The sequence below is a fragment of the Sinocyclocheilus anshuiensis genome, unplaced genomic scaffold (genome assembly GCF_001515605.1).
Source record: "Sinocyclocheilus anshuiensis isolate Anshui unplaced genomic scaffold, SAMN03320099.WGS_v1.1 scaffold1607, whole genome shotgun sequence".
Lineage (NCBI taxonomy): Eukaryota > Metazoa > Chordata > Actinopteri > Cypriniformes > Cyprinidae > Sinocyclocheilus > Sinocyclocheilus anshuiensis.
The window spans coordinates 121302-147235 of NW_015552649.1; the positions used below are offsets into that span (position 1 = coordinate 121302).

At 39.0% G+C, this 25934-nt stretch overlaps 1 protein-coding gene and 1 long non-coding RNA gene across 4 annotated transcripts in view; one reads left to right on the forward strand and one right to left on the reverse strand.

Annotated features, from left to right (window-relative positions):
* Nucleotides 1-303: 303 nt before the first annotated feature.
* On the forward strand, nt 304-11830 carry LOC107667052 (uncharacterized). The gene is made up of 3 exons (XR_001631752.1): nt 304-315; nt 3174-3181; nt 11255-11830. It is a non-coding gene; the product is annotated as an uncharacterized LOC107667052 (long non-coding RNA).
* LOC107667051 (regulator of G-protein signaling 3-like) overlaps nt 7737-25934 on the reverse strand; it is a 21980-nt gene continuing 3782 nt past the window's right edge. For 2 of the 3 annotated variants that reach the window (XM_016458632.1, XM_016458633.1), the window contains 4 exons: nt 13644-13745; nt 11850-11911; nt 10729-10895; nt 7737-9431 (listed from right to left, as the gene is read on the reverse strand). In XM_016458632.1, coding sequence (XP_016314118.1) covers nt 9237-9431; nt 10729-10895; nt 11850-11911; nt 13644-13735 — 516 coding nt within the window. In that variant the 5' untranslated portion in view covers nt 13736-13745 and the 3' untranslated portion in view covers nt 7737-9236. Of the gene's footprint in view, nt 9432-10728; nt 10896-11849; nt 11912-13643; nt 13746-23693; nt 23764-25934 lie in introns of those variants that run through there. The other variant, XM_016458631.1, reaches the window with a different exon arrangement.

The following is a 25934-nucleotide window of genomic DNA, read 5'->3' on the forward strand; positions in this document are numbered from 1 at the left end:
TCCATAATGTAAAAGCTCCTTCCATGGCCATCTAATAAACAACCAAGGAGTACTGCAACTGATGATGATGGTGTGTGTGTGTGTGTGTGTGTGTGTGTGATCCTGGTATTCCTTACATTATGGGGAACAAATGTCCCCACAAGGATAATAATAGTCAATTTTGAACTTGTGGGAAGACATTTTCAGGTCCTCATGAGGAAAACAGCTTATAAATCATGAATGAAGGTTCGATAAGTCGTTTCATATGGAAATACATCACAATATGGTAATAAAGTCGGTTGCGATCTTGGATTCTTGGAATATTGCAAGATTGTTGTGGTCTATTATTAATATCAGTTCTGCATATTGCATATCATTTTTGGTATAAAAAAAACAATATTCGATATTGGTTTAGCTATTGACTAGCTACTGACAAGCAGCAATCATAAAATTACAAAAACGTGGGAGTCTCAAGTGTCACCTGGATTTATGAGAACACAACCTCTGCAGTGTGGGAGATTACAAACTATTTTAATAGTCTTGCACAATAGCACAAATGACACACCAGTCAGATCCTCCTCAAGCACAAGTAGGCAGACTGATAAAGTTATTTATACAAATTGACAACTTCCTCATTTTTAGGTCTTCACAGTCATACGACTCATTACACTCATTACAAGTATATAGCATTAAAGTTATGTATACATAACATTCTCATATTAAGTTGTTTATTCATGTTTATAGTGTTGTATTATAGCTTAGCACAACATTGCTTTCACATGATGTAGCATTCTCTCTACAATCCCTGCAATCTTTCCTGATTTTTTTTCTCCGTTTTGTTCTTTTTTTTTTTTTTTTTTTTTCAGCTGGATGGACATTGCTCAAAAGTGTTAGACTCCGGCTGATGAAATGATTGGGGGAAGGGTGAAATGATTGGGGGAAGGGTGAACAGTAGCTGGTTGTGCAGTAGATCATGTGTTAATCATTTGAGCTTCAGGAAACTACCTAAAGTCCTGATGTAGTTCACCAAAAAAGTATGTCATCCTTTACTCACAGCACAACTCTGTTCTGTGGAACGCAGCTCTCAAATCGTTTTCGTCCTTTCCCATATTCAGACTTGGCACCAATGGTTATTAGCAGCAAATTAGGAGAATATTTGAGGCAAACGTCGTAGTTAATGATTTGTTAATAGCAAGAATTGGACCTTAAAATAAAGTGTGACCGAGCACACTTCATTCAGATATTGTAGTGGAGTGTTAAGGTGGAGGTCAAGTTGCTATTTTACAGTCTTATAATTTCCATTACAAATTATTAGTAAAACATGTCATGAGTAAAGCATGTCACGCTCCCTTCAATCTCCACTTCATCAGGAGTCAGGAGTCAGGAGTCACTGATTACCCATAAAGTTGCTTTACAGGTAATCAGTGCATTCCACATCAGCTCCACAGAGCCAACCCCTTCCAGTTTCGACTTAATTCAGCACATGACAACCCTGGCAAGCTATTCTGGCTCCATGAGGGAGTGCAGAAGCTTCCTTCTACATTGTTTGCTGGCATTCAAGATGCAGTCTCAATGAGTACTCTCAAAGTGAGCAAGGATTGCATATAACATCTCTCTCCTGATGAGGAAAGCTTTATAGTAGGGGCTCTACGAACTGGAGGCAGGAAGATCCAGTTACCCAGTCAGCTAACCTGTTTGTCGCTCACTTTCAGGAGGTCTTTGAACATCAACCAGTCATTCTAGTTGGAATGAGCCTGCTCTTATAGACACCTATCTCCAAGTGTTGACTAAGACACTTGAACTAAAATTCAATTATGTAATTGATACCATGCAACTTAAATTAAATTAAATTCAATTAAATTAAATTAAATTAAATTAAAATTAATTAAATTAAATGTATGCATTTAGCAGACACTTTTATCCAACAGTGCATACAGTGCATTCAGGCTATACATTTTCTACCAGTATGCACTTGAACAGATCATCCAGTTATCCCTCAGATTGGATTATTGTCTCCAATCCTGCCATGATACACAGCATGCTTGCATGTACCCCATTACATCAGGAGAGTTTCCATTTCCCTGCCAGCCAAATCCACTTAGAAAAGATCTGATGCATCTCATCACCACCTGACTGATGCCATCAGAGTAGAGGAGGAGTTGCTGACCATTTCATGTCCACTTGTCCTATTTGCCCATCCTGCGAGATGGAAAGGTCCATTCACTACACCCCCTTCATAAACTTCTTGATTTAATAGACATTGTCTTCATTTCTTATTATACTTTCTCCCTTGATGCCTTTCTGGCCTCTCCCGCTCGCTTGTTACACAACTCTACCTCTGGGAGATCCAATGTTCCACACCACTCTCTCCAAATGTGCCATCAAATTACTCAGTGGCCCTCCTCTTTCTCATGGATGGATGGACCCTGTTGTTCCCAGAACAGCAGGTGATGGAGGAGTATATTGATGAAGTTATTTGCCAGAGTTATATTCACCCATATATCTGTTATTTGCTAGGGCTATATTCACCCAACCACCTTTCTTGCCACATCCACTTTCTCTCAGGCCAAAAAGGATGGGGGTCTCTGGCCATGTATTGCCGCCCTTTGAACTAAATCTCTCTTAAGTGAAGTTATTTTGAAAGTCTGGAACTCCTGAGAGGGGCCATACAACCTCATCCACATTCATTGAAGTGACATAACATGTGACTAAGTATGGTAACCCATACAGCCATTTACTGCGGCACCCGGGGAGCAACTGGGGGCTCAGTGCCTTGCTCAAGGGCACCTCAGTCATGGGTATTGAAGGTGGAAGAAAGCTCTGTACATTCACTCCCCCACCTACAATTCCTTCCAGTACTGAGAATCTAACCCGTGACCTTTGGATTACAAGTCCAACTCTCTAACCATCAGGCCACGACTGCCCTAAATGCCACTGTACAAACTGTCATGCTGTATCACCTGGTCAGTACCCCCTCAGTCTTTCAGTCTTACATAGAGGAAATCTTCAGTGTCTACCACTCTCCATGAGCATATCCATCATGTAAGGCTGGTCCTGCAGTGACTTGACAGACGTAATGTACACCTTAAGGCTGAGAAGTATAAATTCCATCAGACCTCCATCTATTTCCTGGGGTATGCCATTGGTTTCAAGGCCATTCAGATGGATACTGTCAACTGTCAACCATGAGGGAGTTGCAGTAGTTCCTCAGGTTTGCTAAATTCTATCAACATTTCATCAGCAGTTTCAATATGGTAGCCACTGCCCCTCACCACTGTCATCTCATCCAGTGGGTTGATCAACAAATGAAGAAGTCAAAATGTGAATTCTTTAAGAGGAGGAGTGGGTGTAATAGATGGTGTGTGTTTACAATTAACAAACAACCCATACAAGTAAATTCTAGATATGATAAATATTTGGGATATAAATTGAATGTGGCTGGTCACTGAAGTATCAAATTTTGAGTGGACTGGGATTTCACAACTGTTGAATATGATAAACAGCGGTGATAAAGTTGCATGAACTTGCAACTCGTGAACATTGTTTTTATCTTAAGCAATGTACGGTCTTATTGACCAGCAGGTCAGAAACAAATTTTCTTGGGTTTAAAAGAAAACCCAGTGTTAAATAAGACAACAATTCAGCTGTCAGGCTATGTGTTGCATCTGCTTAGTGGAGGAATTTACAAAGTATGTAGCGTGGGATATACAATAGGACATAAATATCAGACCCTGCAAGCAGCCAATGCATAATCAGTCAGCAGCTAGACAGAGAACATGGAGGCTAGAGGGAGAACACTTTACCTGTTTGCGGTTGAAAAGGCCTGTTGACCTGCATTTTATGTTTAAAAAAGGTAAAATAATGTTCTGTGAAAGAACTGTAGAAACTGAGACCCAGTGCAGCCAAGAGAGGCGAGTAGGGTACAGCTGATGCTCCATCACTAACATTGATTACCCTCACAGTCCTTGCTGTCCTCCACAGGGAGATTTGTAGATCACAGGTGAGCTTCACACAGCATTCTGCATTGGCAGGGCTCATTCTCAAAACTCAGTCTTGGTCATAAAAACATTTAGTTGAACTGTCCACTGGAATGGGTGGTTCCTAAGCAGGATCTTGTCAGGTCTCTACAGAGAGGGAAGTCTTCATCTGCCATGAAAATATGAGGCTGGGGCCCCAATTGCTCTGCTTCTGGCAGCAGCGTGTGTTCAGGTAGACAGAGGGTTTGACAGCAAAGAGTGTTACCAAAGGGACTATTAACCAGTGTCCCACAATCTGGTCACCCCATAACTGCCAACACCTATGATTGGGAGGCAGTATTTGGAAGGTGGCCAGCAACCCATGTAGCCCAAATGGAAGGACCTGATACTGCCAGTGATCAGATGGGAAGCTATAGGATGGCTTTTCCTGTGCCTTTGGCATCAGGGAGACCTGCCAATAGCCAAGATATCGTTCACCTTTGTCATTGCAGAATAAGAAGGTGCCATCAGGCCTTGGAAGAATGATGATGGGGCTGCATTGGCCGGAACCAGAAGTTCATGTTTCTGAGAACTAGTTTGCATTATCCACCATTGTACTGGGAAAAACAATGAGAGAAAGACATGAACAGCCAGCTTCACAAGACACATGAACAAGGTAAGCTGAATAAAGCGGTGAGAGGATCTGCTCTGTATTGTTGTTTCCTGGAATAGGATGTTTTCCTATGTACAACAGTGAATTAAGCCCCATTAACACGTCAGCATCTACTGCATTGTAGCACATGCATTTTTCTGCTTTAGTCTAGATTTAGTCAATAAATTTGCACAATGGCATAATTACAGAAAATACAGTTACTAAAATTTGTATTTTTTACAAGGCATAGTGATAACCAGTAACCAGGCCACACTTCCACAGGTCAGCTTGAGGCAGCTTTTATCCCAAGCAATTTACATTTCAAGTTTATACATTAGTTTTATGCCTTTTTTTGAGAATCTAACCAATGTCCTTGGTTTTACTAATGCTATAGTCTCTGCTGTTTCAGAAATGCTCACACATTATGTTCACACCATCACTGTTTTTTACACTATCCTTAACACCATTAAAACACATGAATACATCTAGCCAATATATTTAGTTGAGACTCAAAATATCAGCTGATATATTCTCAACAACAACCAACCTATTACAAAAGGCCCAGGCATGGGAGATGAGAGTAGATCTGGGAGGAAGACTGCAGTTCCCACAAGTAGTCCTGAAAACCCTAAGGTCAGATGTGGTTCTGTGGTCTGACTAGGCAAAGAAGATCATCTTGATCAAACTTACAGTCCAATAGGAAGAAGGAGGCCACCAAGCTTTTGAAAGAAAGAGCTTTATTGCCAAGTATGTTTGCACATACAAGGAATTTGTTATAGTGTCACAAGCTTCCAGTACACGGATACAACAACAACACAAGGTTGCAAGAGGTGTTGATGGTTGTGTGGAGAGATGTTCAAAGCGGGTGTGGGGTGTTAGACTGGGAGTTTCAAATCTACAGTAAAACTCATTCAGGTCTTCAGCAAGTTGTTGATTGGCCTCAGTGCTGGGGAATTCTGAATCCGCGCTTCCTGAGCTTCACGAGCGCGCCGACTCGCTTCCCTCGTCTGCGCGTCCTGAAGCGCTTGATCAGCGCAGCTGCTCCGCCAACTACAACGTTCAGCAAAACGTCCGAAAAAACGAAATCCGGTAGAAGATTGTGTGGTGTGTTCTGCCGAATGTTCAGCAGCTCATCCCTGATAAAACTGATCGTGTTTGAGAAACAAAAAACAGGAAAAACTAACAAAAACAGTACAAACACTGGAGAGCCAAACACTGAGGCTGCCGTCTGTGGCGCCATCGCATGTTCCAAAATAATTAAACATTAAAAACTATCAAGTCTCTTTCTTAATTTCAGCAATTTTACTCCATTAAGTCATACACAAAGGAAGAGTGCAAAATAACAATGACGGGACAAAGATTGGCAGGCATGGCTTTTCCCAGTCGAGGTTGACTGTAGAGGATTCCGGGCCCAGTTGGTATGGAGAATGTTTACAGCAACTGACTAACAGGAAAGGAGAGGAAGGTAGCAATCCGCAGGATGGGGGAGACAGAAGAAAGATCATCTTGTTGGTTATGGAATAGGAGAGAGGAGCAAAGCTGGAATCTAGGAGGAGAAGATGGGCAGTGATTTGGCCACCACTGCCGACCCACCAACAGGAGAGTGTTACGGTTCAGGGTCGAAACGCCCAAGGAGTGTTGGACACCATCTGATGACATCAGCTCCTCCTGGCTAAGGCTACATTCACACAAGGTGAATGGTAAGAGAAGCATCTCTTATACGTAGGTATTCTCAATATATTCAGCTAACTGATTATATGTAATCATATGTAATCATTCAGATTGTATTGTATTAGCTAGTATTTTAACTAGCAATAACATACTACCATGCTAAATGTTGAGTAAAGTAGCAAAACATCTGCTATGTGTACCAAACCTCAGCCAAAGCAAATACTCCACTCTTCACCACAACGATAACCCAGTGTATCCGAACGGGTCTAAATCCCAAAATAATTAAACATTAAAAACTATCAAGTCTCTTTCTTAATTTCAGCAATTTTACTCCATTAAGTCATATACAAAGCATCATGGGAACTGGAGTTTTAGTAATGTCAACAGCAAAACAAATTTTTGAGTACTTGATTGGTTCACATTCACCCCACACATTTTATTTCAATAGATAGCACATTACCTTAATTACACTAATCAAAAGCAAAGAAATCAAGTTCAGAACAGAAACACAATTTTGTTGTGTAGATCCCAATCTGAATAAATCATGCAGTCTGTTTTTTTTTTTCAGTGACTGAAGAGCAGACAGCTGCTCACGAGAGCATTCAGATCTGCCAGGTGGCCATGACTATTGTGAAGCTCATTCGGATAAAGTGTCCTTGTTGGGTTGGCAGAGCCACTTGCAGCGATCAAGGGCCACGGGTTCCCAATGGCGTCTGGCAGGAAAAGCCAATATTTCCATAGCAACTCACTGAAGAGGTCCCTCAATTGCTGCTATTTGCAGTGTTGAGACTGCAAGTGAGGCAAACCGTGCATTCATTCACAGAGATCTCCTCTATGAAAACAACACATTCTCCTGGGATTTGTTTGATCCTCGGTCCTAAATGACGGGGAATCCTAGTAAAGGTTTTGAAGAATATTACAAAGAGGAATGTAATGAAATAAAGAAAATCAAATAAAAAATATGTAAAAAACAGACAGCTATTCTTTTGCATACATCCCATTACCTGTTAGTCTCAATGCTAGTTATTTTCCTCACCAAATCTTCAAAAGTCCCCAAACCAGAACATTTAGCAGGGATATATGCTGTGACATTGTGTTTTCATGACAATTAAGTATTTTCCCCACCCTTAATTACCATAAAGAAAAATCTCATTGTAATGCATCCAGATGATTTACATTTGATTTGTACTTTTTTTCCCAGTAGCGAAATATTCATATTGAATATTTAAGAAAACGTGCCTACTTTTTCATGAAAATAATGCCAAGAACAAAATAGGCTTAATTTTCTTAAAGCGTGTGTGGGGTAAATAACTGACCCCTTTATAAGTTCAGCAATGCTGAAAATGCAATGCAATGCAAAATGCTAAATTGGAAAAAAATGCCACAAAATGCAAAGATACAGAAATAATAATAAAAGAGAGGCAGGAGGCAATATTGTCCAATTTAACCATCTAAATGTTTTATTTGTGTTTTGCGTTTTATTATTATTTTATTATTATAATGCTAAAATACAGTTCATAAAACAACAAAGCAGTGTACGTCCAAGGCAGAGGACGACCATACCTGCTCCGCCCCGATTTATAACAATACATGTCATTTTATAGCTTTAAGGTTCACATATTTACATAGGTACAGCAACGCTTCATGGTACACCCACAAAACCTTGTGTGTTTTTATCTTTTTGTCATTTTTTCTTAAGAATCATATATACATCCATTAACCCGGCTGCCTGCTGCCAGGGAACCACAGTTAGAATAATTTGTGTATTAATGTAATTCTTACATTACCTGCAACTTACAATAAAATGAATACAGATCTCAATCCATTGTCTTTTTCATAAAAAAGGTAAACTTATCCATAAGATAAGTCAAGAAATAAAAATAATAAACATATTGCACTTCCATCAGGACAGCTGTGGACCTGGACCAAAGTGGAAAAGGGAAATTCAGCTGAGTGCAATGAACAAAGCAACCAGTAAAACCTCTAAATAAATAACTACTTTTTTGTATTGGTAAAATATGTTGTCTTATTAACAGATATAGGGAAAGATCCTAAATGACCTCTATTAAATATAGAGTGCATGATTACACCTAAAGTCCGGAAAAAACAACATTTTAAGAATAGAAACAGAAGGTTAAATAAGCTTCATAATTGAGTGCCATAATGTCCTGAGAATACTGTCTCTTCCATTCTTAATGCGGAGCTACAATGAATGGCTTATTGGCTTTACATATCACAGCTAAGCATGTTTTGTATACTCTTTAGAGACCAACGCCCAATTTCAAGTCCATTTCAAGCTCAGAGCGAAATGCTCCAGTCTTCAGTCTTCAGCTGCAATTTGGTCCATTCCTCTAGAGCGTTATTTATTTATGAATTTATGAATTGTCTTTTAAATTATGTTTTGTGCCAGCATTTCTTGCACCTCTTCATGTGATATGGAGTCGACGGACATGGATGAAGGTTCACAGAAACACCATTGAGCGATAAGTGCTTGTTCATTGTCGACATCCAACCCTGTAGGGACGAGATATTTCTGAAATGTCCAGGAAAGTCATCATGAAATGGAGAACAAAGAGAGGTTGGTGGCACCAATAGTGCTCCAGCAGAAGAAGATAAAGATGCTAAACAGTACCCAGCTGTCTTAATGTTAAAGAGGCAATAATTGCCTCAAATGTCTCCAGTACACTTGGAAAACCAATTAAATAACAAAATTCAAATGGGAATAACCAGCATAATTCAGCATGGTGGTGCCCCACTCGTCCAGCGCCATTAGGTCGGGTCACACTACCTTCTTTCACCACTTGTAAACGATGCCTTGAGCATTTCTCCACTCCCTGTCTTTTCGCCACATTAACACAGAGAATGGCTGATGAGAATGAAATGCTAAGTGAAAGAAACCTCTCCAATGCTACTTTTTATAGTCTCTCTCTCTCTCTCTCTCTCTCTCTCTCTCTCTCTCTCTCTCTCTCTCTGTCATCTTAGGAGGAGGTTGATGTGGTGCTGGGTTTCTTTTGATTCACTAACTCCACATAGAGTTCTGAGCGCAGAAATCGAGGGTACGAGTCTTTCTCCATCAGGCCGTATATCCTTCTCTGGGCCAGGTCGAAACAAGAGCGACTGATGTTTTGTAAGTTCTCTTTAGTGTGTTCCCTGGTGCAGGAATCCAAATTCACCTGAGGACAAACAAAAAGGCATTACTTCCAAGTCAACAGTCGTTTTACTTCAAGTTACAGTAAGGTCACAGAGAGTTTAGACCGAAAGCACGTTTGTGCCAGATTTCCACCAGTCCATTTATGGACTGTCTATAGACCTCCTGATCCAGGAGGGCCACCTTCCAGCAGCGTTCAGCTGTGTCCCTAATTAAACACAGTGGAACCCACTAATCAAGGTTTTCAGGATTAATAGAAACTTCTAGGCAGTCTGTTGGAGCTAAACTCTGAAGGAAAATGGCCCTCCAGGAGCAGGACTGGACACCCTTGGTTTCATGTATATTGTGCACAAATGGCAAACTGCTACATCCTATAGATTATGACGGATTTTATGCAACATGCAAGTGTTTTTTTTCCCACATGGAAAAAAAAGTAATGTTTACATTGACTATGAAATACTCAGTGCTTACTATTTGTGGAAATTCTGACAAGTCAGGTAGACACAACTTTGTAGGTTTCTACTACATTTTTTTACAGCCATTCATGGAGATCGGCACACAAAATAGATAGGCTGTTTAATTTAAAAAGAAGGAGTGAGAAAATCTTCCCGTATCTTTTGATGCTGACATTGGCAATTTAGTACTTTTTTTTTCTATTATTATTATTGCTGCCCAACATTCGATTATCGTGTTCGGTCACTGCTTGGTGTTCATTGTAAAGTCAGGGTCCTGAATCTATAACTAGATGAGAAACATTAATCTTTTTTACAGAAATAAATGGCACATAAAACAAACTGTGGTTGGTCGATTAACATGCTGGTAAGGTGGTCTCTTCCAGTCTAAGCGAGTAGTCAGATTAAGCTGAAATCTGGACTGGACTTTATGCTAAAAGTCTGGCAACTTTAAACTACACAAAGCTCAGCCTGAGCGGGTTCTGAAGAGTTACTGCTGGAAATTGCTGCAAGGTCCTGCTGCTCATCTGATTTAGAATTTCCAAACTGCATTCCAAGTTTGCAAAATGAAAACATGCACTCATACTATCTGCTGTGTTGTGCGGCTAAGAGGGAGACCATTAGTCAGGCATGACATCATGTCCTCCATGGCTTTTTCTTTGACCAATTTTTTAGGCTCCTGACACAAAGCAGAGTATTTTAGGAACATTTCCAGCCTTTTTTTACACTGCTAAATAGAGAATGGTGGCATTGTTTAGACGCAGCGAGTGGTGCTCAACTTTCTTGACTCCCAATTAATATCTGTAATGACTTTTACTGTCAGATGATCGCAGTCTGTAAAAATTGAAATAAATATGAGACTATGCTCACCTCCTTACAAGACTGGATAGCGATGAATTCCGCAAAGATTTTCTTAGCTTTCGATGCCATCTTGGACTGTGATTTAATCTTCTTGTAATCCTCGCAGGCCAGCCAGAAATCCAGATTCTCTTCACTGAACTCCGTGCGCAAGAAAGCTCTAAACGCCGCCAGCCCATCTGATGAGGGAGAGGGAAAAAATAAAGAGGCAGAAAAGGGGAGATGTTATTAGACTAGGATAAACAGAGAACCATGGCAACGGCAGCCTCCACTGAAGAGGCAGCTCTGAGCACCAAACTCTGAGTCACTACTTAGTGCATTAACATGAGAACACAACTCCAAATAGTAATTTAATTTCATTTGTTCTCCCCTGAGACTCCTGCTGCCATGTTTCATGGCACTGCCAAAATAATTATAATTAAAATAATTACTTATTTTAAGTAATTATTTTAATCACTTTCAATGACTCAACTTGAACTCACATTATTTGTACTGCAGGTTGCTATTGCTACCAAGCACATGAAGGTAAGCACTGCAGCAAGCATCACATTGATTTCCTTATTCAGAAGCACTACACACTGACATTTTTTAGATTTCCTTTCCGCTCTGAAGGCGCCCAGTGTTAAAATAGAAGGAAGTGTGGTTCCGTCCCAAAGCACGCAATCACCTTTCCGTTCTCATAAGAGCCTGCTGATAACAGCATGTGGATGCTCTCAGCTTTTCGTATTAGGGAAACAATCGCTGCAGAAAAAGACATCTCCTGCCTAAAATCTCAGGACTTAATTGCGTCACAAGCACTTTCAATGTCACGAAACGAATGAATTTGATTCAAAGCCATGATATGGATGGTGGGCTTTTGTCTGAGTGCTTTAATCTGTGGTCTTCCTCTGACTCCATAGGATCCATTGAGATCCATATGAGAGCCATTGACCACGTTCAACAGACCGTTCATTCAGTGACTCAGAGCAGGAAGTCTAGCGAAAGCATGCATGCTTAACACAATGCAACAATGCAGTCACCATCCCTGTGGATTCAAGACAAGCCAATGGGATTCGTCAAACACATCCAATACAACAAGTTTATTACATACATGAGAAAAGGAAAACAAATGATATAAAGAGAATATGTCTTACATTTGTGGATGAGCAGCTTGTCCAAAGATTCACCCCACTTCATTGACTCTTCAGGAGTGGGCCTGCAAATAAAGACAGAACGGTTTTTCAGCAGACCCATCTCTGTCAGGTTTCTCATTGTATGACCCATTCGAAGCTCTGCCCTTCTCTCGCTCGAGTTGTGTGTGTCTGTCTGAGTGTGTGAGCATCTGAGTAAGTATCTCTTGGACGGCCTCTTTTATACTTCTCACTGTGGAGAGGAGGGGGTGGGATCAGGTTGCACCAATAGAATTACGTGTCAGCCGGAGGCTCCGCCCACAGCTTCTCTCAAAGACTCATTCTTTTGTACTGATTTTAGATCATCTTTATGTAACCACCAATACAAAAGTAGCTCTTTTTTATGCAATACAAAAGAAAAAAAATATATATTCCATTCTTCAAAACTAAAACAAGTTAAAACCAATCCGCCAGTATTTTTTATATATATATATAAGGTTTCTCATTGTATGACCCATTCGAAGCTCTGCCCTTCTCTCGCTCGAGTTGTGTGTGTCTGTCTGAGTGTGTGAGCATCTGAGTAAGTATCTCTTGGACGGCCTCTTTTATACTTCTCACTGTGGAGAGGAGGGGGTGGGATCAGGTTGCACCAATAGAATTACGTGTCAGCCGGAGGCTCCGCCCACAGCTTCTCTCAAAGACTCATTCTTGCCTTCATTGTCTGTCTAAACTCAGCACCTACAGTCTGCAGCTTTAACACTTACTTTGCCACTGCCAAATAAGGGAAGAGGGGAGTGTTATTTAACATAAAACCATAAATCAAAACACAGAGTGCAAGCAAACAAAGATCTATGCTTCACACCTGTAATTTTTATTCTGCCCTACTTGCTACTTCTGTGCATTGAGATCTGTACCATAAAACATTTGAAATTTTGCAGTTCATGTACAAACTTAAAATACTAATGCTAGCAATGTCACTCACTCAGACCATCTCGGCAGTATAAACATTTCTGCAGCACATATCTAATCATAATTTAACCCTTTGGTGCATGACATCCTCTACATTAGACAGATTTTTTAAAAGTAATTTTAACCACCATAGGTGATTATTTTAACCATAATTATATTTCACTGTAATTGATATAAAATAATAATAATAGTAATAATAATAATAGTAATAATAATAATAGTAATAATAATAATTATTATTATTATTATTATTATTATTGTGTGTTAAAGTTTTAGAATTTTGTTGTGTGCTTTTGTCATTTTTATTTTTTTTTTATGTCTATACAGTTTTATTTTTTATTTTTTTTGTCATTTTTATTTCTTGGCAACAAACTGAAATAAAAAAAGTTTTATTTTATTTCAGTTGACATTTGTTTCAAGTAACAGAATGTGTTTTTGTTATGGTTTTAGTTTTAGTAGTAATCCTGTGACAAAGTGGTGATGAACCATCAATCTATGGAATATGCAATATCTATTACTGCCTATCTGTCTATACTACTGCTGTACAGATGTGTAACTCTCTCAAAATAAACCATTTATTTAGGGCAAAACACTAAACCAAAGCGTTATAAATACATGAAAATGCTCAACTTTAGATTATTTATATTTGCAAAAACCCCTTCCAAAGGTATTCATCTAAAAGACATCTTTTTAGAGCTTCCTTACTGTGTCTGTCTCTTTCATCCCACACACATGAGCAGGGAGCCACCAGCTGGATCATTACCCAGGAAGCAGGCAGACATCACAAACACACACACACACACACACACACACACACACACACACACACACACACACAAACACACTCACTTGACAGACTTCTTGGATTTGTCGAGCTTGCCGACTGGGGAGCTTCCGGGAGACTCATTCCTCCTCCTCAGGAAAGCGAGTCGGTTCTTCATGTCTTTGGCCCTGCACAAAGGAAAGAGCTGAGTTCTGCAGGTCATAAACAAACCAACAAATCAATCGCAGTCATGGAAAACACAACCCCATAAATCCGATTTAGATTGTCAATGAAGTAGCCCATAAAAAGTTAATCCGCCGTACATCTTTTCCTCAATTCGCAGTTATCAAAGTTAAGAGGACTTCTGAACTTCCCGGAGCCGTTTTGAGAAACTCTTTCTGCCTCTCGTCAATCTCTCTTCCTTCTCGCCAGTCCTGCGTCTGAGCGAGAGGATGAGTGAAGGGAGGGTTGTGCCACTCTCCACACCATCGCTCCGCTGTTCAGGTGCCACCGGAAGTCCCAGAGGCCTTAACCCAGGGCCGATGGGCCCCGGGGACCGCTGTGGAGTGCAGCTGCATCTCCAAATCTCCAAAAATCTGACTGTTCACCCCTGGATCCACGTCTCTGGAGATGCATGCTGAGCTCCGGAACCTCCAGATGCCCGTCCTCCCTCTGCCTGACCTCACGTACCTTTTCCAGAGGAACAGGCTTCGCACAATTTCCGCCCACTGATTTCCACTGTGGCTTTGCAGATCCTCTGCCCTCATCAGCTCTATTTGGCCTCTTGTAACACAGGCACATGCTGATGACAGTACCAAAAAAAGAAGCTGAATACCATTTTTGGATCTCCCAAAGCCACAGTTCCAACATAAAGCACATACCGAGTGTTCCTGCGGTCCATGATTGTAAAATAGGCATGAGGTGTTGTTAGACACAACATGACGTTTCTACAATTCAAATGCCTTTTACAAGATGCTAGAACAAGCTATATGATAAATTGCTAAGTAAAATATAATTTTATAAATGATTAGTAATAATCACAATAAACAATTCTTCTGCCACGCAATATAACATATCAGCATAACTGTTCAGCTCTTTACGTACTTGTCGCACTGAAACAGACAGTGTATATCGTCTATTGTATAACAACTCATCGAATCAGAATTTAGTGTCAGAACTATTCATTTTGTGATTTGACACTGTTTATCAATGTATTTATCAGGCAGTTTGTGTTAACATCTGTTATATCTGTACATACACTCCATTCAAAAGTTTGAGGTTGGTAATATGTTTTTGAAAGAAGTCTCTTCTGCTCACCAAGGCTGTCTTTATTTGATCAAAAATACATTAAAAACAGTAATATTGTAAAATATATTTTTTATATCATTTAAAACAATAATAACAGTGTTTTATTTGAATATATTTTAAAATGTAATTCATTGCTGTGATCAAAGCTGAATTTTCAGCATCATTACTCCAGTCTTCAGTGTCACATCATCCTTCAGAAATCATTCTGATATGCTGCTCAAGAAACATTTTTGATTATTATTATCAATTTTGAATGATCAATGTTGAATCAATGTTATTATCAGTGTTGTTATTATCAACAGTTGAGCTGCTTCATTTTTTTTTGTTTTTTTCTGGAAACCATGATACAGTTTTTCAGGATTCTCTGATTGAACAGAAAGTGAAAAAGATTTAATTTGAACAAAAAAAAAAATCAGCATTTATTTGAAATAGTTATTTTGTCACAATGTCAATAATTTTGCTGTTACTTTTGATCAATCCAAACCTTTTGAACAGTACAGCATATATATATATATATATATATATATATATATATATACTTTTTTTTTTTATTATGGCAATTATACATTATTTATGGAAGTAATAATTGGATATACAGCGATTTGTGTCAACAGTGTGAACACAGCAACAGCCTTTGAAGTGCAACAGCAGAAATAAGTCAAATTCTGTAATAACCGACGGTTAATAATCTGACCAAAAATGTTTCAGTTCTCTGGCTATGATGACGGAATGTGTAGACAAGCCTCAACAGGAAAAAGGAAGTCTGCAACTATTTATGACATATTATGTCGTCCTGTACGCCAGAGCTGCAAAGAATTCCCCCTCTTTAAGCAGATCTAGCTGGTGACCAGGCCGGCCAAAATACAACACCAGGCTCTTCTCTTTCCAGGAAAAATTATAGCCCGAGTTCTGAGTGAAAAGTTCATACATCAGGATTACAGAATTCAAATAGTTTCATTTAAATCACAAGTACCCCCCATGTCCCAAAGCGAAGGCTGTTAGTATCTGAGAATCCAATCTGCTTGGCAAGCTGGGAAATGAGATGATGAAACATTAGTCAGCCATGGTGTGACTAACTGAGAGGAAGTTCCTCACACCAGATGCTTGAGAAAGAAGGCCACAAAGCTATTTTGAAAACTATGAAAAATCAACTGCTTGAAAACGTATGCCAGATATTGAGGAGTCCAAATGCTACACACCTATAACCTATAATGGGTGCATATATCTTCATAATTTTATATAATTAACTACTATAAAGTTGTAGTAAACAGTATTTATGACTGGTGTTAACATTTGAGGATGATGCCAAAGGAAAGCTTTCTCAGATTTAGTTAACTGGGGAGAATAAATGCGCGTGCACATGCTGAGTGCTGTAGTACAACTTCAATGAGAATACAATATCCTGAGAACTTCATTCTGTTGTAATATTTGACATTTTTAAACAATTTAAACTATCTAAAATCGTCAAGTCAAATCTGCTTTATATTAAAGGGGTCATATGATGTTGCTAAAAAGAACATTATTTTGTGTATTTGGTGTAATGAAATGTGTTTATGCGGTTTAAGGTTCAAATGAGTGAGCGGCGGCCCGGGGCTAGAGTGAGCAGGGGCGGGCAGGCTTGAGAACGGTGTGGCCTGTGGGTTCGACGAAGCAGCGGCCGGCGGGTTTGTGGGAACTGCATGTGACGACCCCGGGCTGGACTCCGCTTCGTCCACAGTGAAAGCCGATCCGGCGATCCACAGCGCGAAGTTGATGTATTTCCTCAGCGACCAGCACGGATCAGCTCCAGGCATGATGAAGCAGATATTGTCCTCTTTTGGAAGACCAGACAAAGTAGTTTCACTTTCACAACGAATCACACAGTGTCTTCATGACATGGCGGCAGCAACAATACTACAGCGAGAATAAAAGTTACACCTTCTTTCTTTGCGTGAACATTTGGGCGGTGTTATGCAAATCTTCCCACATCGTGATGTAGATATGTGGGGGCGTGTTAGAACGAGCCGTTTTAGGTAGGCGTGGTTGACTCTTAACTTTTATAAAGAATATCTCTTTGGATTTGAGACTTTAGTCTTTGCAACTTTACAGATCTTCTTTATGCACCAAGAGCTTGTAACACTTCAAAGAGAAAGGAAAAACTGAAATCGCATCATATGACCCCTTTAAGCTCTCTGACGTTTGACAAAGGCATTTGCACATAAACATTTCTTATTGTGGATTCTCTGGTGAGACATAAGAATGTGAAACTGAATTGAAAGTTCAGATAACATCATAACTGCTGAAATCATCAGTCTTTTTAGGAGATAAACTGACTCACACACATGGCTTAGATTTCAAACAGCTCTCAAAACATTGAAAAATGCCAAATAATGCAGTATTTTGGATGGATTCCGGTTGATTGCAAGTTTGTATGTCAAACTTTGCCCACTTGAGAAAGAAACGGAGCAGAGGAAACAAATAAATCACAAGATATTTAATTCCAAAGCTCTCTTTGTACAGAAATAGTGCTTTTACAAAGGAATAAACGAAAGTTGACCAATAGGAATGTGTCAGACTGATTTATTTTTTAACTTCCAGTGGGAGATCTGGCTTAAAATGAGAAGGTCTGAGAAGGAGGGTGTTGGATCATACGCACAAGAGGAAAGATTCTCGTCAGTTTATTGGCCCTGGAAAATATTTAGAAGTTTAATGAAACACTTTATGATCCAGCTCGGATTTCACTGCGATCTTATAAGCTGTGTAGCTTTGGCGAAAACAGACAAATGCAAACAACAGAAAAACTAACCTAAGAACAGTGCTTTGGAACTATAGCTAATATACACAGTGACATAAAGCTGAGTTTGTCCTCATTCAGCGCAGAAAATAGTCAGGTTTTGTAAGGCTCCTAGAGTGATATTAAATGCAATGCTACCACCTACTGGATATGATCATTATTAACATGATATATGGGAGAGAGCTGTGACACCACCAGTTTAACCACCTACAAATTAGCTACAGGAATAAACTTGCTATCACCACCAGGCTCTTAAATATAAAGGATTTTGAGGCAAATAACTATACTGAAACTATTATTTAAATGTAAACCAGAAGTAAAATGTATAATATTTAAAATACTGTTTAAATTTGCACACACACACACACACACACACTAACGTAACACACTAACACAAACTATTAGTATTACAGTATGTGAGAATTTTTACATAAATTACAAAATACAAATTTAGACAAATTAGGTGTTTCACATGATTTTTCATATCTTTCACATGTATTTATTTATTTATTCATTCATTCTTTTGCCTGCCCAGTAGGAAATATACATTTCTCAAATATTCCTTCAGCTAATAATGTACTAATCAGCTTTTTTTTTGTTTGGAACAAGGTGTCGTACAAGATGAAGTATCACCCACACAAGGAAACAGCATGCAGTGCCACAGTGTTGAGATTCCACACTGCTTTGCAACAACAGTGTTAGTTATGGCCATGTGGCATCAGTCAGCCTGCCCTTCTGCATGAGAAGAAAGCCACGCCAGTTAAAATGTGTTACATAGTATTAGTTGAGCTATACAAAGAGGAGGAAAGAGGACTGAAATATCACTCAAATACTCAAATACATACTTGGCCTTTTGGCTAAGATCAAGCAAAGTAACAGTGCTGTTACAGTACTTCCCAAAATATGCAGTGCAAGTAGAGAGTGCGGGGTAAGATGAGCTTTACCAGAGGAAAATAAGATGCACTGCATGCCTGTTTTATTGCTCTTTCATAGCCCTGGAGACTAAATAGTGATTTCAGTGTTGTTTCATTTAAAGGAATAGTTCACCCAGTAATGAAAATTATGTGAATATTTATTCAGCTTCACCCTTCCAGCCAAAATATGAGTCAATAATCCATAATAAAGCTTCCTCCAGTTAAAAAGTCCATCTTCTTTTGTCTCTCACATCAAAATCCACCCACGTATTGGTTTAGAACTGTTTTGGACTGTTTTTGGCTTGCAAATGGTGCTTGATCAGTGCATATTTCTCTCCTGTTTCAGACAAGACAACTTTTTCACTTGGAGAAAGCAGTATTATGAATAGGAGTTAACATGCATTAATGATGCATTTGTTTCTTACAGCTTTTGCCTGTATGTTAAAGGATGGTTTAGTATATTATTATATTAATCAATTTAATATAGCATGCGACTGGTTGACTAGAAAATCTTTAGTCGGGGGCAGGCCTACTTAGTACAAGTAAGCGCACCATTTTTAAAATAAAATGCTATAAATGACATTACGAAATGTGCGACAGCCGCAAATCATGTTGTTGTTGCATTGCACAAGCTATGCACGCAAAGAGTCAGGGATGTTCATATTAACCGTTTAACCGTTAACCGAAAGTAAAAAATTAAGACAAATTAAAACTATCAGTTTAAACGGTTTGAACCCCCCCCCGAACAAATGTGCACTTTGCAACCCTGCATCCAACACGAGCTTGACTCATCACGGGTCGAGAGTAGGATAGATGACTGACAGACCGTGCTGGAGTATTTGCTGCTCAGCAGATCCTGAACTCACTGACAAATATCTGATCTTGTAAGATTAGATGTGCTCCTTTACACAGAGTGTGTGTGAACACGAAATCGAAAGTGAACAGCGAGCGCACATTCAAAAGCGATTTCAATACCCGCATATTGATGGCGCGAAAATTATAAACAATATAAGAATGTTTGCGGGAGCGGCCACAAAAATCGCGGGAGCGGGTGGTAATGGTCAGAAATTCAGCGAGAGCGGCATTACGAAACAGTTCCTCACAGAGCTCTATACTTGACTATCCGCACATTTTATTTTTTAATAAAAACTAGACACATTGTGCACTGAGGTAGGCCTGCTATTTATTTTTGTCTGACGAAGAAAAGTCTCTGCCGGTTCTTTAAGGTGCATTGAAGGATTCAGTGTGTTTTCGTTTTGACATTAATTAATGTTAATTATTTAATTGAAAAATATTTAGTGCAGGCCTATTTATTTTATTCTTTTTATTTGTTATTTTATTCTGTTTTTCTCTGTTCTCAGAAGTGCTGCAGGTGCGTGATAATTTGACGATGTGTGAATCCAGGTTCTGTTGTTGCTCTGTTGTTCTGTATGCTACTGTTTGCATGTTAAAATAAACCTGTGATTTATTTTTATTTTTTTCTTTTAATAGGTCACAGACACACATCCATTCTATTTTTATTTAATACTCATTTATTATTCTAACCTTATCAGTTAATGGTTAATGTTCGGATAACAATTAACAGTTGTCGGTCAAGAAAATTAACCAAAATGAACATCCCTAGTCAAATGTTTTTTTGTTTTGTTTTTTTTATCAGCTTATTTGTAAAATACAATAGGCTACAGCCTGTACAGGTGCATCTCAATAAATTAGAATGTCGTGGAAAAGTTCATTTATTTCAGTAATTCAACTCAAATTGTGAACATGATCGGGTGCATGTCCAGTTGGGACATATGTAGTGGGAAACGACATAAAGGCCTCATTTACAATGCAAATGTGGTTGCCCAAATCAGATTTTTTTTTTTTTTTTGACTATATCCAATTTTTTTGACGACCCGCTTTCACCTTCTTTTAAAAGTGACCCGTATCCAATATCGGCATTTACACTACACAGGCTTAACTTGAACAATGCTTAACGTGGCTCAATGCATTAGACTGTGATATTAAAAGACCAAACTGCCCACACTTTATTAATAAAGCATATTATGTATAGAAAAGCAGATGAATCCGGAATATGAATGCAATGAGTTTAACTTATTGACAGAACTCACTGAAACATTTTTAGTCCTGTTTCATCCTTATATCAAAATAATTAATTAGTACAGATTCTTCACGACAGTGATTATATACACAGATCCGCTCTAAACATCCAGGGGTCTAGTGATTGAACTTATGCTAAGCCTGTTAGCGGTTCTGGGTTCTAATCTGTCCTCATTAAAACCAAATGTGTTCATCAATGATTGCATATCAAGAGCAGGGACATGTTTGCGCATGCATTTTATTTTGTGATTTCGAACAAATAGAGAGTCTCCACAACAGTTAGCAATAGACTGAAGCACTTGTCTGTGCATAAGTTGCTCTCACTGATAACAGCGGCAACGAGCACTCAGCCTGATTTCAAAAGCAACACATTTCAGCGCCAGATCGCCTCTTATTTAACACAAACGAACAAAATTTAATACTCTGCTAGTCAACTACACTGTAAAAAAAAATCTGTGACATTTACAGTAAAATACCGGCAGCTGTGGTTGCCAGAACTTCACCGTAAAAAATATGGTAGCAACATTTTAGGTTTTACAGACTTGACTTAAATTCACAATAAAATACCGTATTTCATTAACTGATGTAATGTTAATAAACCAACACATTGAAGTACTAATATCTGTTTTGAACCATTGTAATGCACTAATAACCACCAAAAACTGGTGGTGATGAGAAAATCACATGATGAACCAAAGCTCATTATAAACAGCTTTTCTACGAGCTAAGGAGGGCAATACTTATATATATATATATATATACAGTGGGTACGGAAAGTATTCAGACCCCCTTCACTTTTTCACTCTGTGTTATATTGCAGCCATTTGCTAAAATCATTTGTTAATTTTTTTTCCTCATTAATGTACACACAGCACGAAACTTACTGTTAACCAATTAAGAGGTTTTTACTATATCATTTTTACAGTCTTTTACTGTTAAAATCACAATCATTTTTTACAGTGTAGAGATCTTTCATTTGTAATAGATATATCTGTACTGCGAGCTGTTTCAAAAACATGCAACTCGCATTAACAGGGGGATATCCGATCTGTCCGCTTACACGGCAGGCACAAATGCATGTATCCGATTTATATCAGATTTATTTCCACATTTATAACCGATCTGAGAATATCGGAATCCATGTGCTTTTTTCCTGCTTACATGTTCATGGGCCATATCCGATGTGTGCCACATAGGAGGAGAAAATCAGAATTGGTCCACTTGAACCATGCAGTGTAAATGCTGCCTAAACGTGACGGCATTGCTTGAGCGAGGCAGCAGTCAAATGTCTATCATTCATGAGAGATCGTAACCCCTCATTTAGAGAAAAAACTTTGGGCTAATTATCAAGCATAAGCAGCTGCTCCCGCGCCTCCTCACGGCACAGGCCTGTAATCTCTCGGCAGGAAGGACACGCCCTCACTGGAATTGATCAAATTAGGATGCTCTGATCCAGCTCCTCTGGGCCTGTCGACAGACATTTCCCCACGGCCAGCCCTGCAGGGTAAGCCAGAGATAGAGGAGGAGAGGAGATGGTTGCGAGCCACAATTATCTCCAGGCTTTGCCAATTCCCTCTCTGCCCGGCTCATATTACTGCCCATAATAGAGCTCAGCGCTATTCCAGGCCGTGAAACCAGGACACTTGCTGTGGGAAAGACATTTAGAATGTGACAGCTATTGTGATGACTCGTGGTAAGACTTCAGATTAAAACAGATGTGATGTGGGTTCACATCCAAACAGGAGTCCTGTTTCTAAAGTGCTGGATTTCTGCACCAAAACACTGGTTTGGCTATGAATGATGTCGTATTCATTCAAGCAATGTGTTTTTGTGTGCATGCGTGCACTTCAGAATACATCTGTTCTTGTTAAGTGGTGTGCAAATATCTCACCATCACTTTAATGTCACCTTTTCCTTAGTGCATTAATGGAGACCATTTCATGGACTTCACAACTAAAAACTAAGAAACTTTAGACTAGTCATATGGGATTTTATCACATTAAGTCACAAAAGTTGTCGGAAACTTCATGTTCACTTTTTTAAATTTGCAAAATAATTTTGTGAATCTCAAAAAAAAAAAAAAATCACTTTAAAAATAATGATATTTTAAAAATCTATTTAAAAAGCCAATTCATTATTAATTCATCAAGCTCAAGGATGTTTTACATTTCAGTTATTATTTTGTTTTTAATTCACTATTATTCTCTATTATGATTCTAATTAGAGTTTTTTATTACTTAAGTGGTACTAATGTTTTATTAAAATATCAAAAATATTCAATACGGTAGGTATAAATATGAATAAATAAATTATGAATAAATATTTAACAATTGGAATAAAATTTCACAATTTTCTCATTATAATAAACTGTAAATACAACATTGCAAAAAATAATGCAACATGTTTTTTTTTTTATTAATTTAAATATATATAAACGTTGTAGATAGATAGATAGATAGATAGATAGATAAGATAAGATAAGATAAGATAAGATAAGATAAGATAAGATAAGATAAGATAAAATAAGATAAGACAATAGATAGATAGATAGATAGATAGATAGATAGATAAGACAGACAATAGATAGACGGACGGACGGACGGACGGACGGACGGACGGACGGACGGACGGACGGACGGACGGACGGACGGACGGACGGACGGACGGACGGACGGACGGACGGACGGACGGACGGACGGACGGACGGACGGACGGACGGACGGATAGATAGATGATAGATAGATAGATAGATAGATAGATAGATAGATAGATAGATAACAACATTGTTTCAACATAAACAGTCCAAAGCAGAACCTCCAAACATCAAAATCCTAAAGAAAGAAAAGCTGAAACATCAGAAGCCCTCCCAAACGCCCTCTCAGACGAACCACAGGAGACGTGAACTCCAGTCACACTCATCTTCTCCCTCTTCTAAAGTAACCTCTTGCTTTCTATTTTTACCTCCCTCCTTCCCTCTTCTCATTACTGTGAGAACTCTCAGAGCAGCAGAGGAGACACTCATAGGAGCATTTGGTCCCTACCTTTCAAGGTACCTCTCAGAGAAATCCACCATTGTGTGTAACGTGTGTGTGAGGGGTGGAAGAGCAAGGTGCTGGGACCGTCACATTCCTCGAACCGCACACAGAGCCTCTGTGTCTTTATATAGCACAAGATCTCATGGAGGCAGAACTATTGTGAACCAATCACAGGCCAGATCTCCACTACCCCAGACTGCTGTACTGTGTGTCAGTGTGTTTACAGCACACTTACTGTTCCACATACAGTCTGCCTGTCTACATGCAGTTGACAGCTTATCTATGAATATAAATATATTTTTTTTTATGTTAAATTGATTTAAATGTACAAGTGAATATTTTAGGTGGTGTTGAGTGATCACCATTTTTAAGGATTTTTAATTAATTTGTTTGCTCTCACTAGTTCACTTCAAATAAACATGGTATCACATCTGCCTCTCTCTATCTATCAAATAAACACAGTATATACCCATATATACCCACTGTACATGGCTTAGACATTAGAGCACATGCTATGGATCATTGAGACCATTCGTGATCACACTGAGTGGCTTTCACCAGATGCCCAGTAATTTCATCTCTGTTGAATTTCTCTTTGAATGGAAATGCTCATAATGTGGTAATGTGATGACAGCCACTTCAGACACCACACCTGGGAACTGTGGGCGAAAGCTCATGTTGACTGCAAATGCATCCTGTAACGTGAAAGCAGCTGTGTCTTGGGCCCTTGGGTGAGCCACAGCTCAGCTGTTTCCAGATCAGTTGAACATGCAGACTGGGCGTCTTTCTCTTTCACTAGAGGTCTGCAGTTATACTGATCTCAGATGAGTGCAAGTGTCTGCTTTCCGTGTCTAGTCTGCTGTCATAAACCAGGTGCCAAAAAGTTCTTAGAAAAAAACAACTTCCTACTGTTAGAGCCAAACCAGGTGCAGCTGCTATCACATGAACTGATCTGTGTAGGTGGACATTTTTGCCCTTATTAGGAGCTTTTAGATCAAACTTGAAAATGCTTCTAGCAACTTAAGATCAATTTCACACACCATTGTGTTCTCAAGTGTGTCCTTTTTTTGTCACATGAGACAAGCAGGGGAGAGTGAGATTGTTGTAACATGGGGTGAGTTGTAACACCTTTGGATTTGATTTACTTATTTATTTAATAAAAAATGGAATTGTATTTATTTATTTACATGCAGTACTTGACCACCACCCTGACAGTACAAGTTCTACAGCATCTCTGTGTTCAAATATAAATGATATACAGGACAAAACAAGTTTAAGTAAAACAAAAATTGAAATTTTTTTCTGTAATATAATTAGATTTATTTAAATATATTCATATTTAATTTGACAATATTTCTCCAAAATGTTGGCTTAAAATGAATTAAATTATTAGCTTGGAGCACATCTTTCTACTCTTTAGTTACCACAAGCAGTGTCAGTGTCAGCACTTTCATATTTCCCTGCATATGCCACAGATAGTAGCTGCTCAGTGAGATACTTGACCTGATCTTTCATTACAAATGTTAGAGAACATACAGCTAATAAAATGAGATCACTAGGGAACTCATTTATATTTTCAAAGGGTCTGCTAATATCTATGATATGACAAGTCACTGTAGATTCTCAACGGTTGCTGAGATGTCATACAAACTGTAAAAGATATGTAAGTTCAGGGGAGAGAAGAGAAGATGTTTGGTATCACATTCCTGGTTAAAGGTGGGGTAAGCGATTTTTCAAAAACGCTTTAGAAAACTGATTCGGGCCGAGTAGCAAAACAAACTTGTAGCCAATCAGCAGTAAGGGGCGTGTCTCTACTCATGATGTGGAGGAGAGAGCGTTCAGTGCACAGGACGGACATTAGCGAGCCGAGTGACAGAAAGATAGAGATGGCGGATAAAATAACAAAAGAAGAAAATGTCTGTGGAACAAAAGAAGGCTTGAGCCAATAAGGCAAGAAGTAGGACCCGTGTAAATATCGGATCAGCTTTCCAGCGCTGGAGAGAACTCAAGGAGCGGAAGGCCTGCGATCGGATGCCGAGGTTGCTTTGTTTCTTCTCGATAGGTGAGTAACACCGTGTCTGTGCCGCAACAGCTAAAGTCTGTCTAGTACACTGGACGCGACAAAGCGACCATTGAAAATCATTTGAAATTTGTGTCAATACGTCATCAATAGAACGCCGCAGCAGTTTTCTGTCGGGGATCTGTCGTGTCGTGCCGCATCCAGTGTAGACCATAGATATGTATATA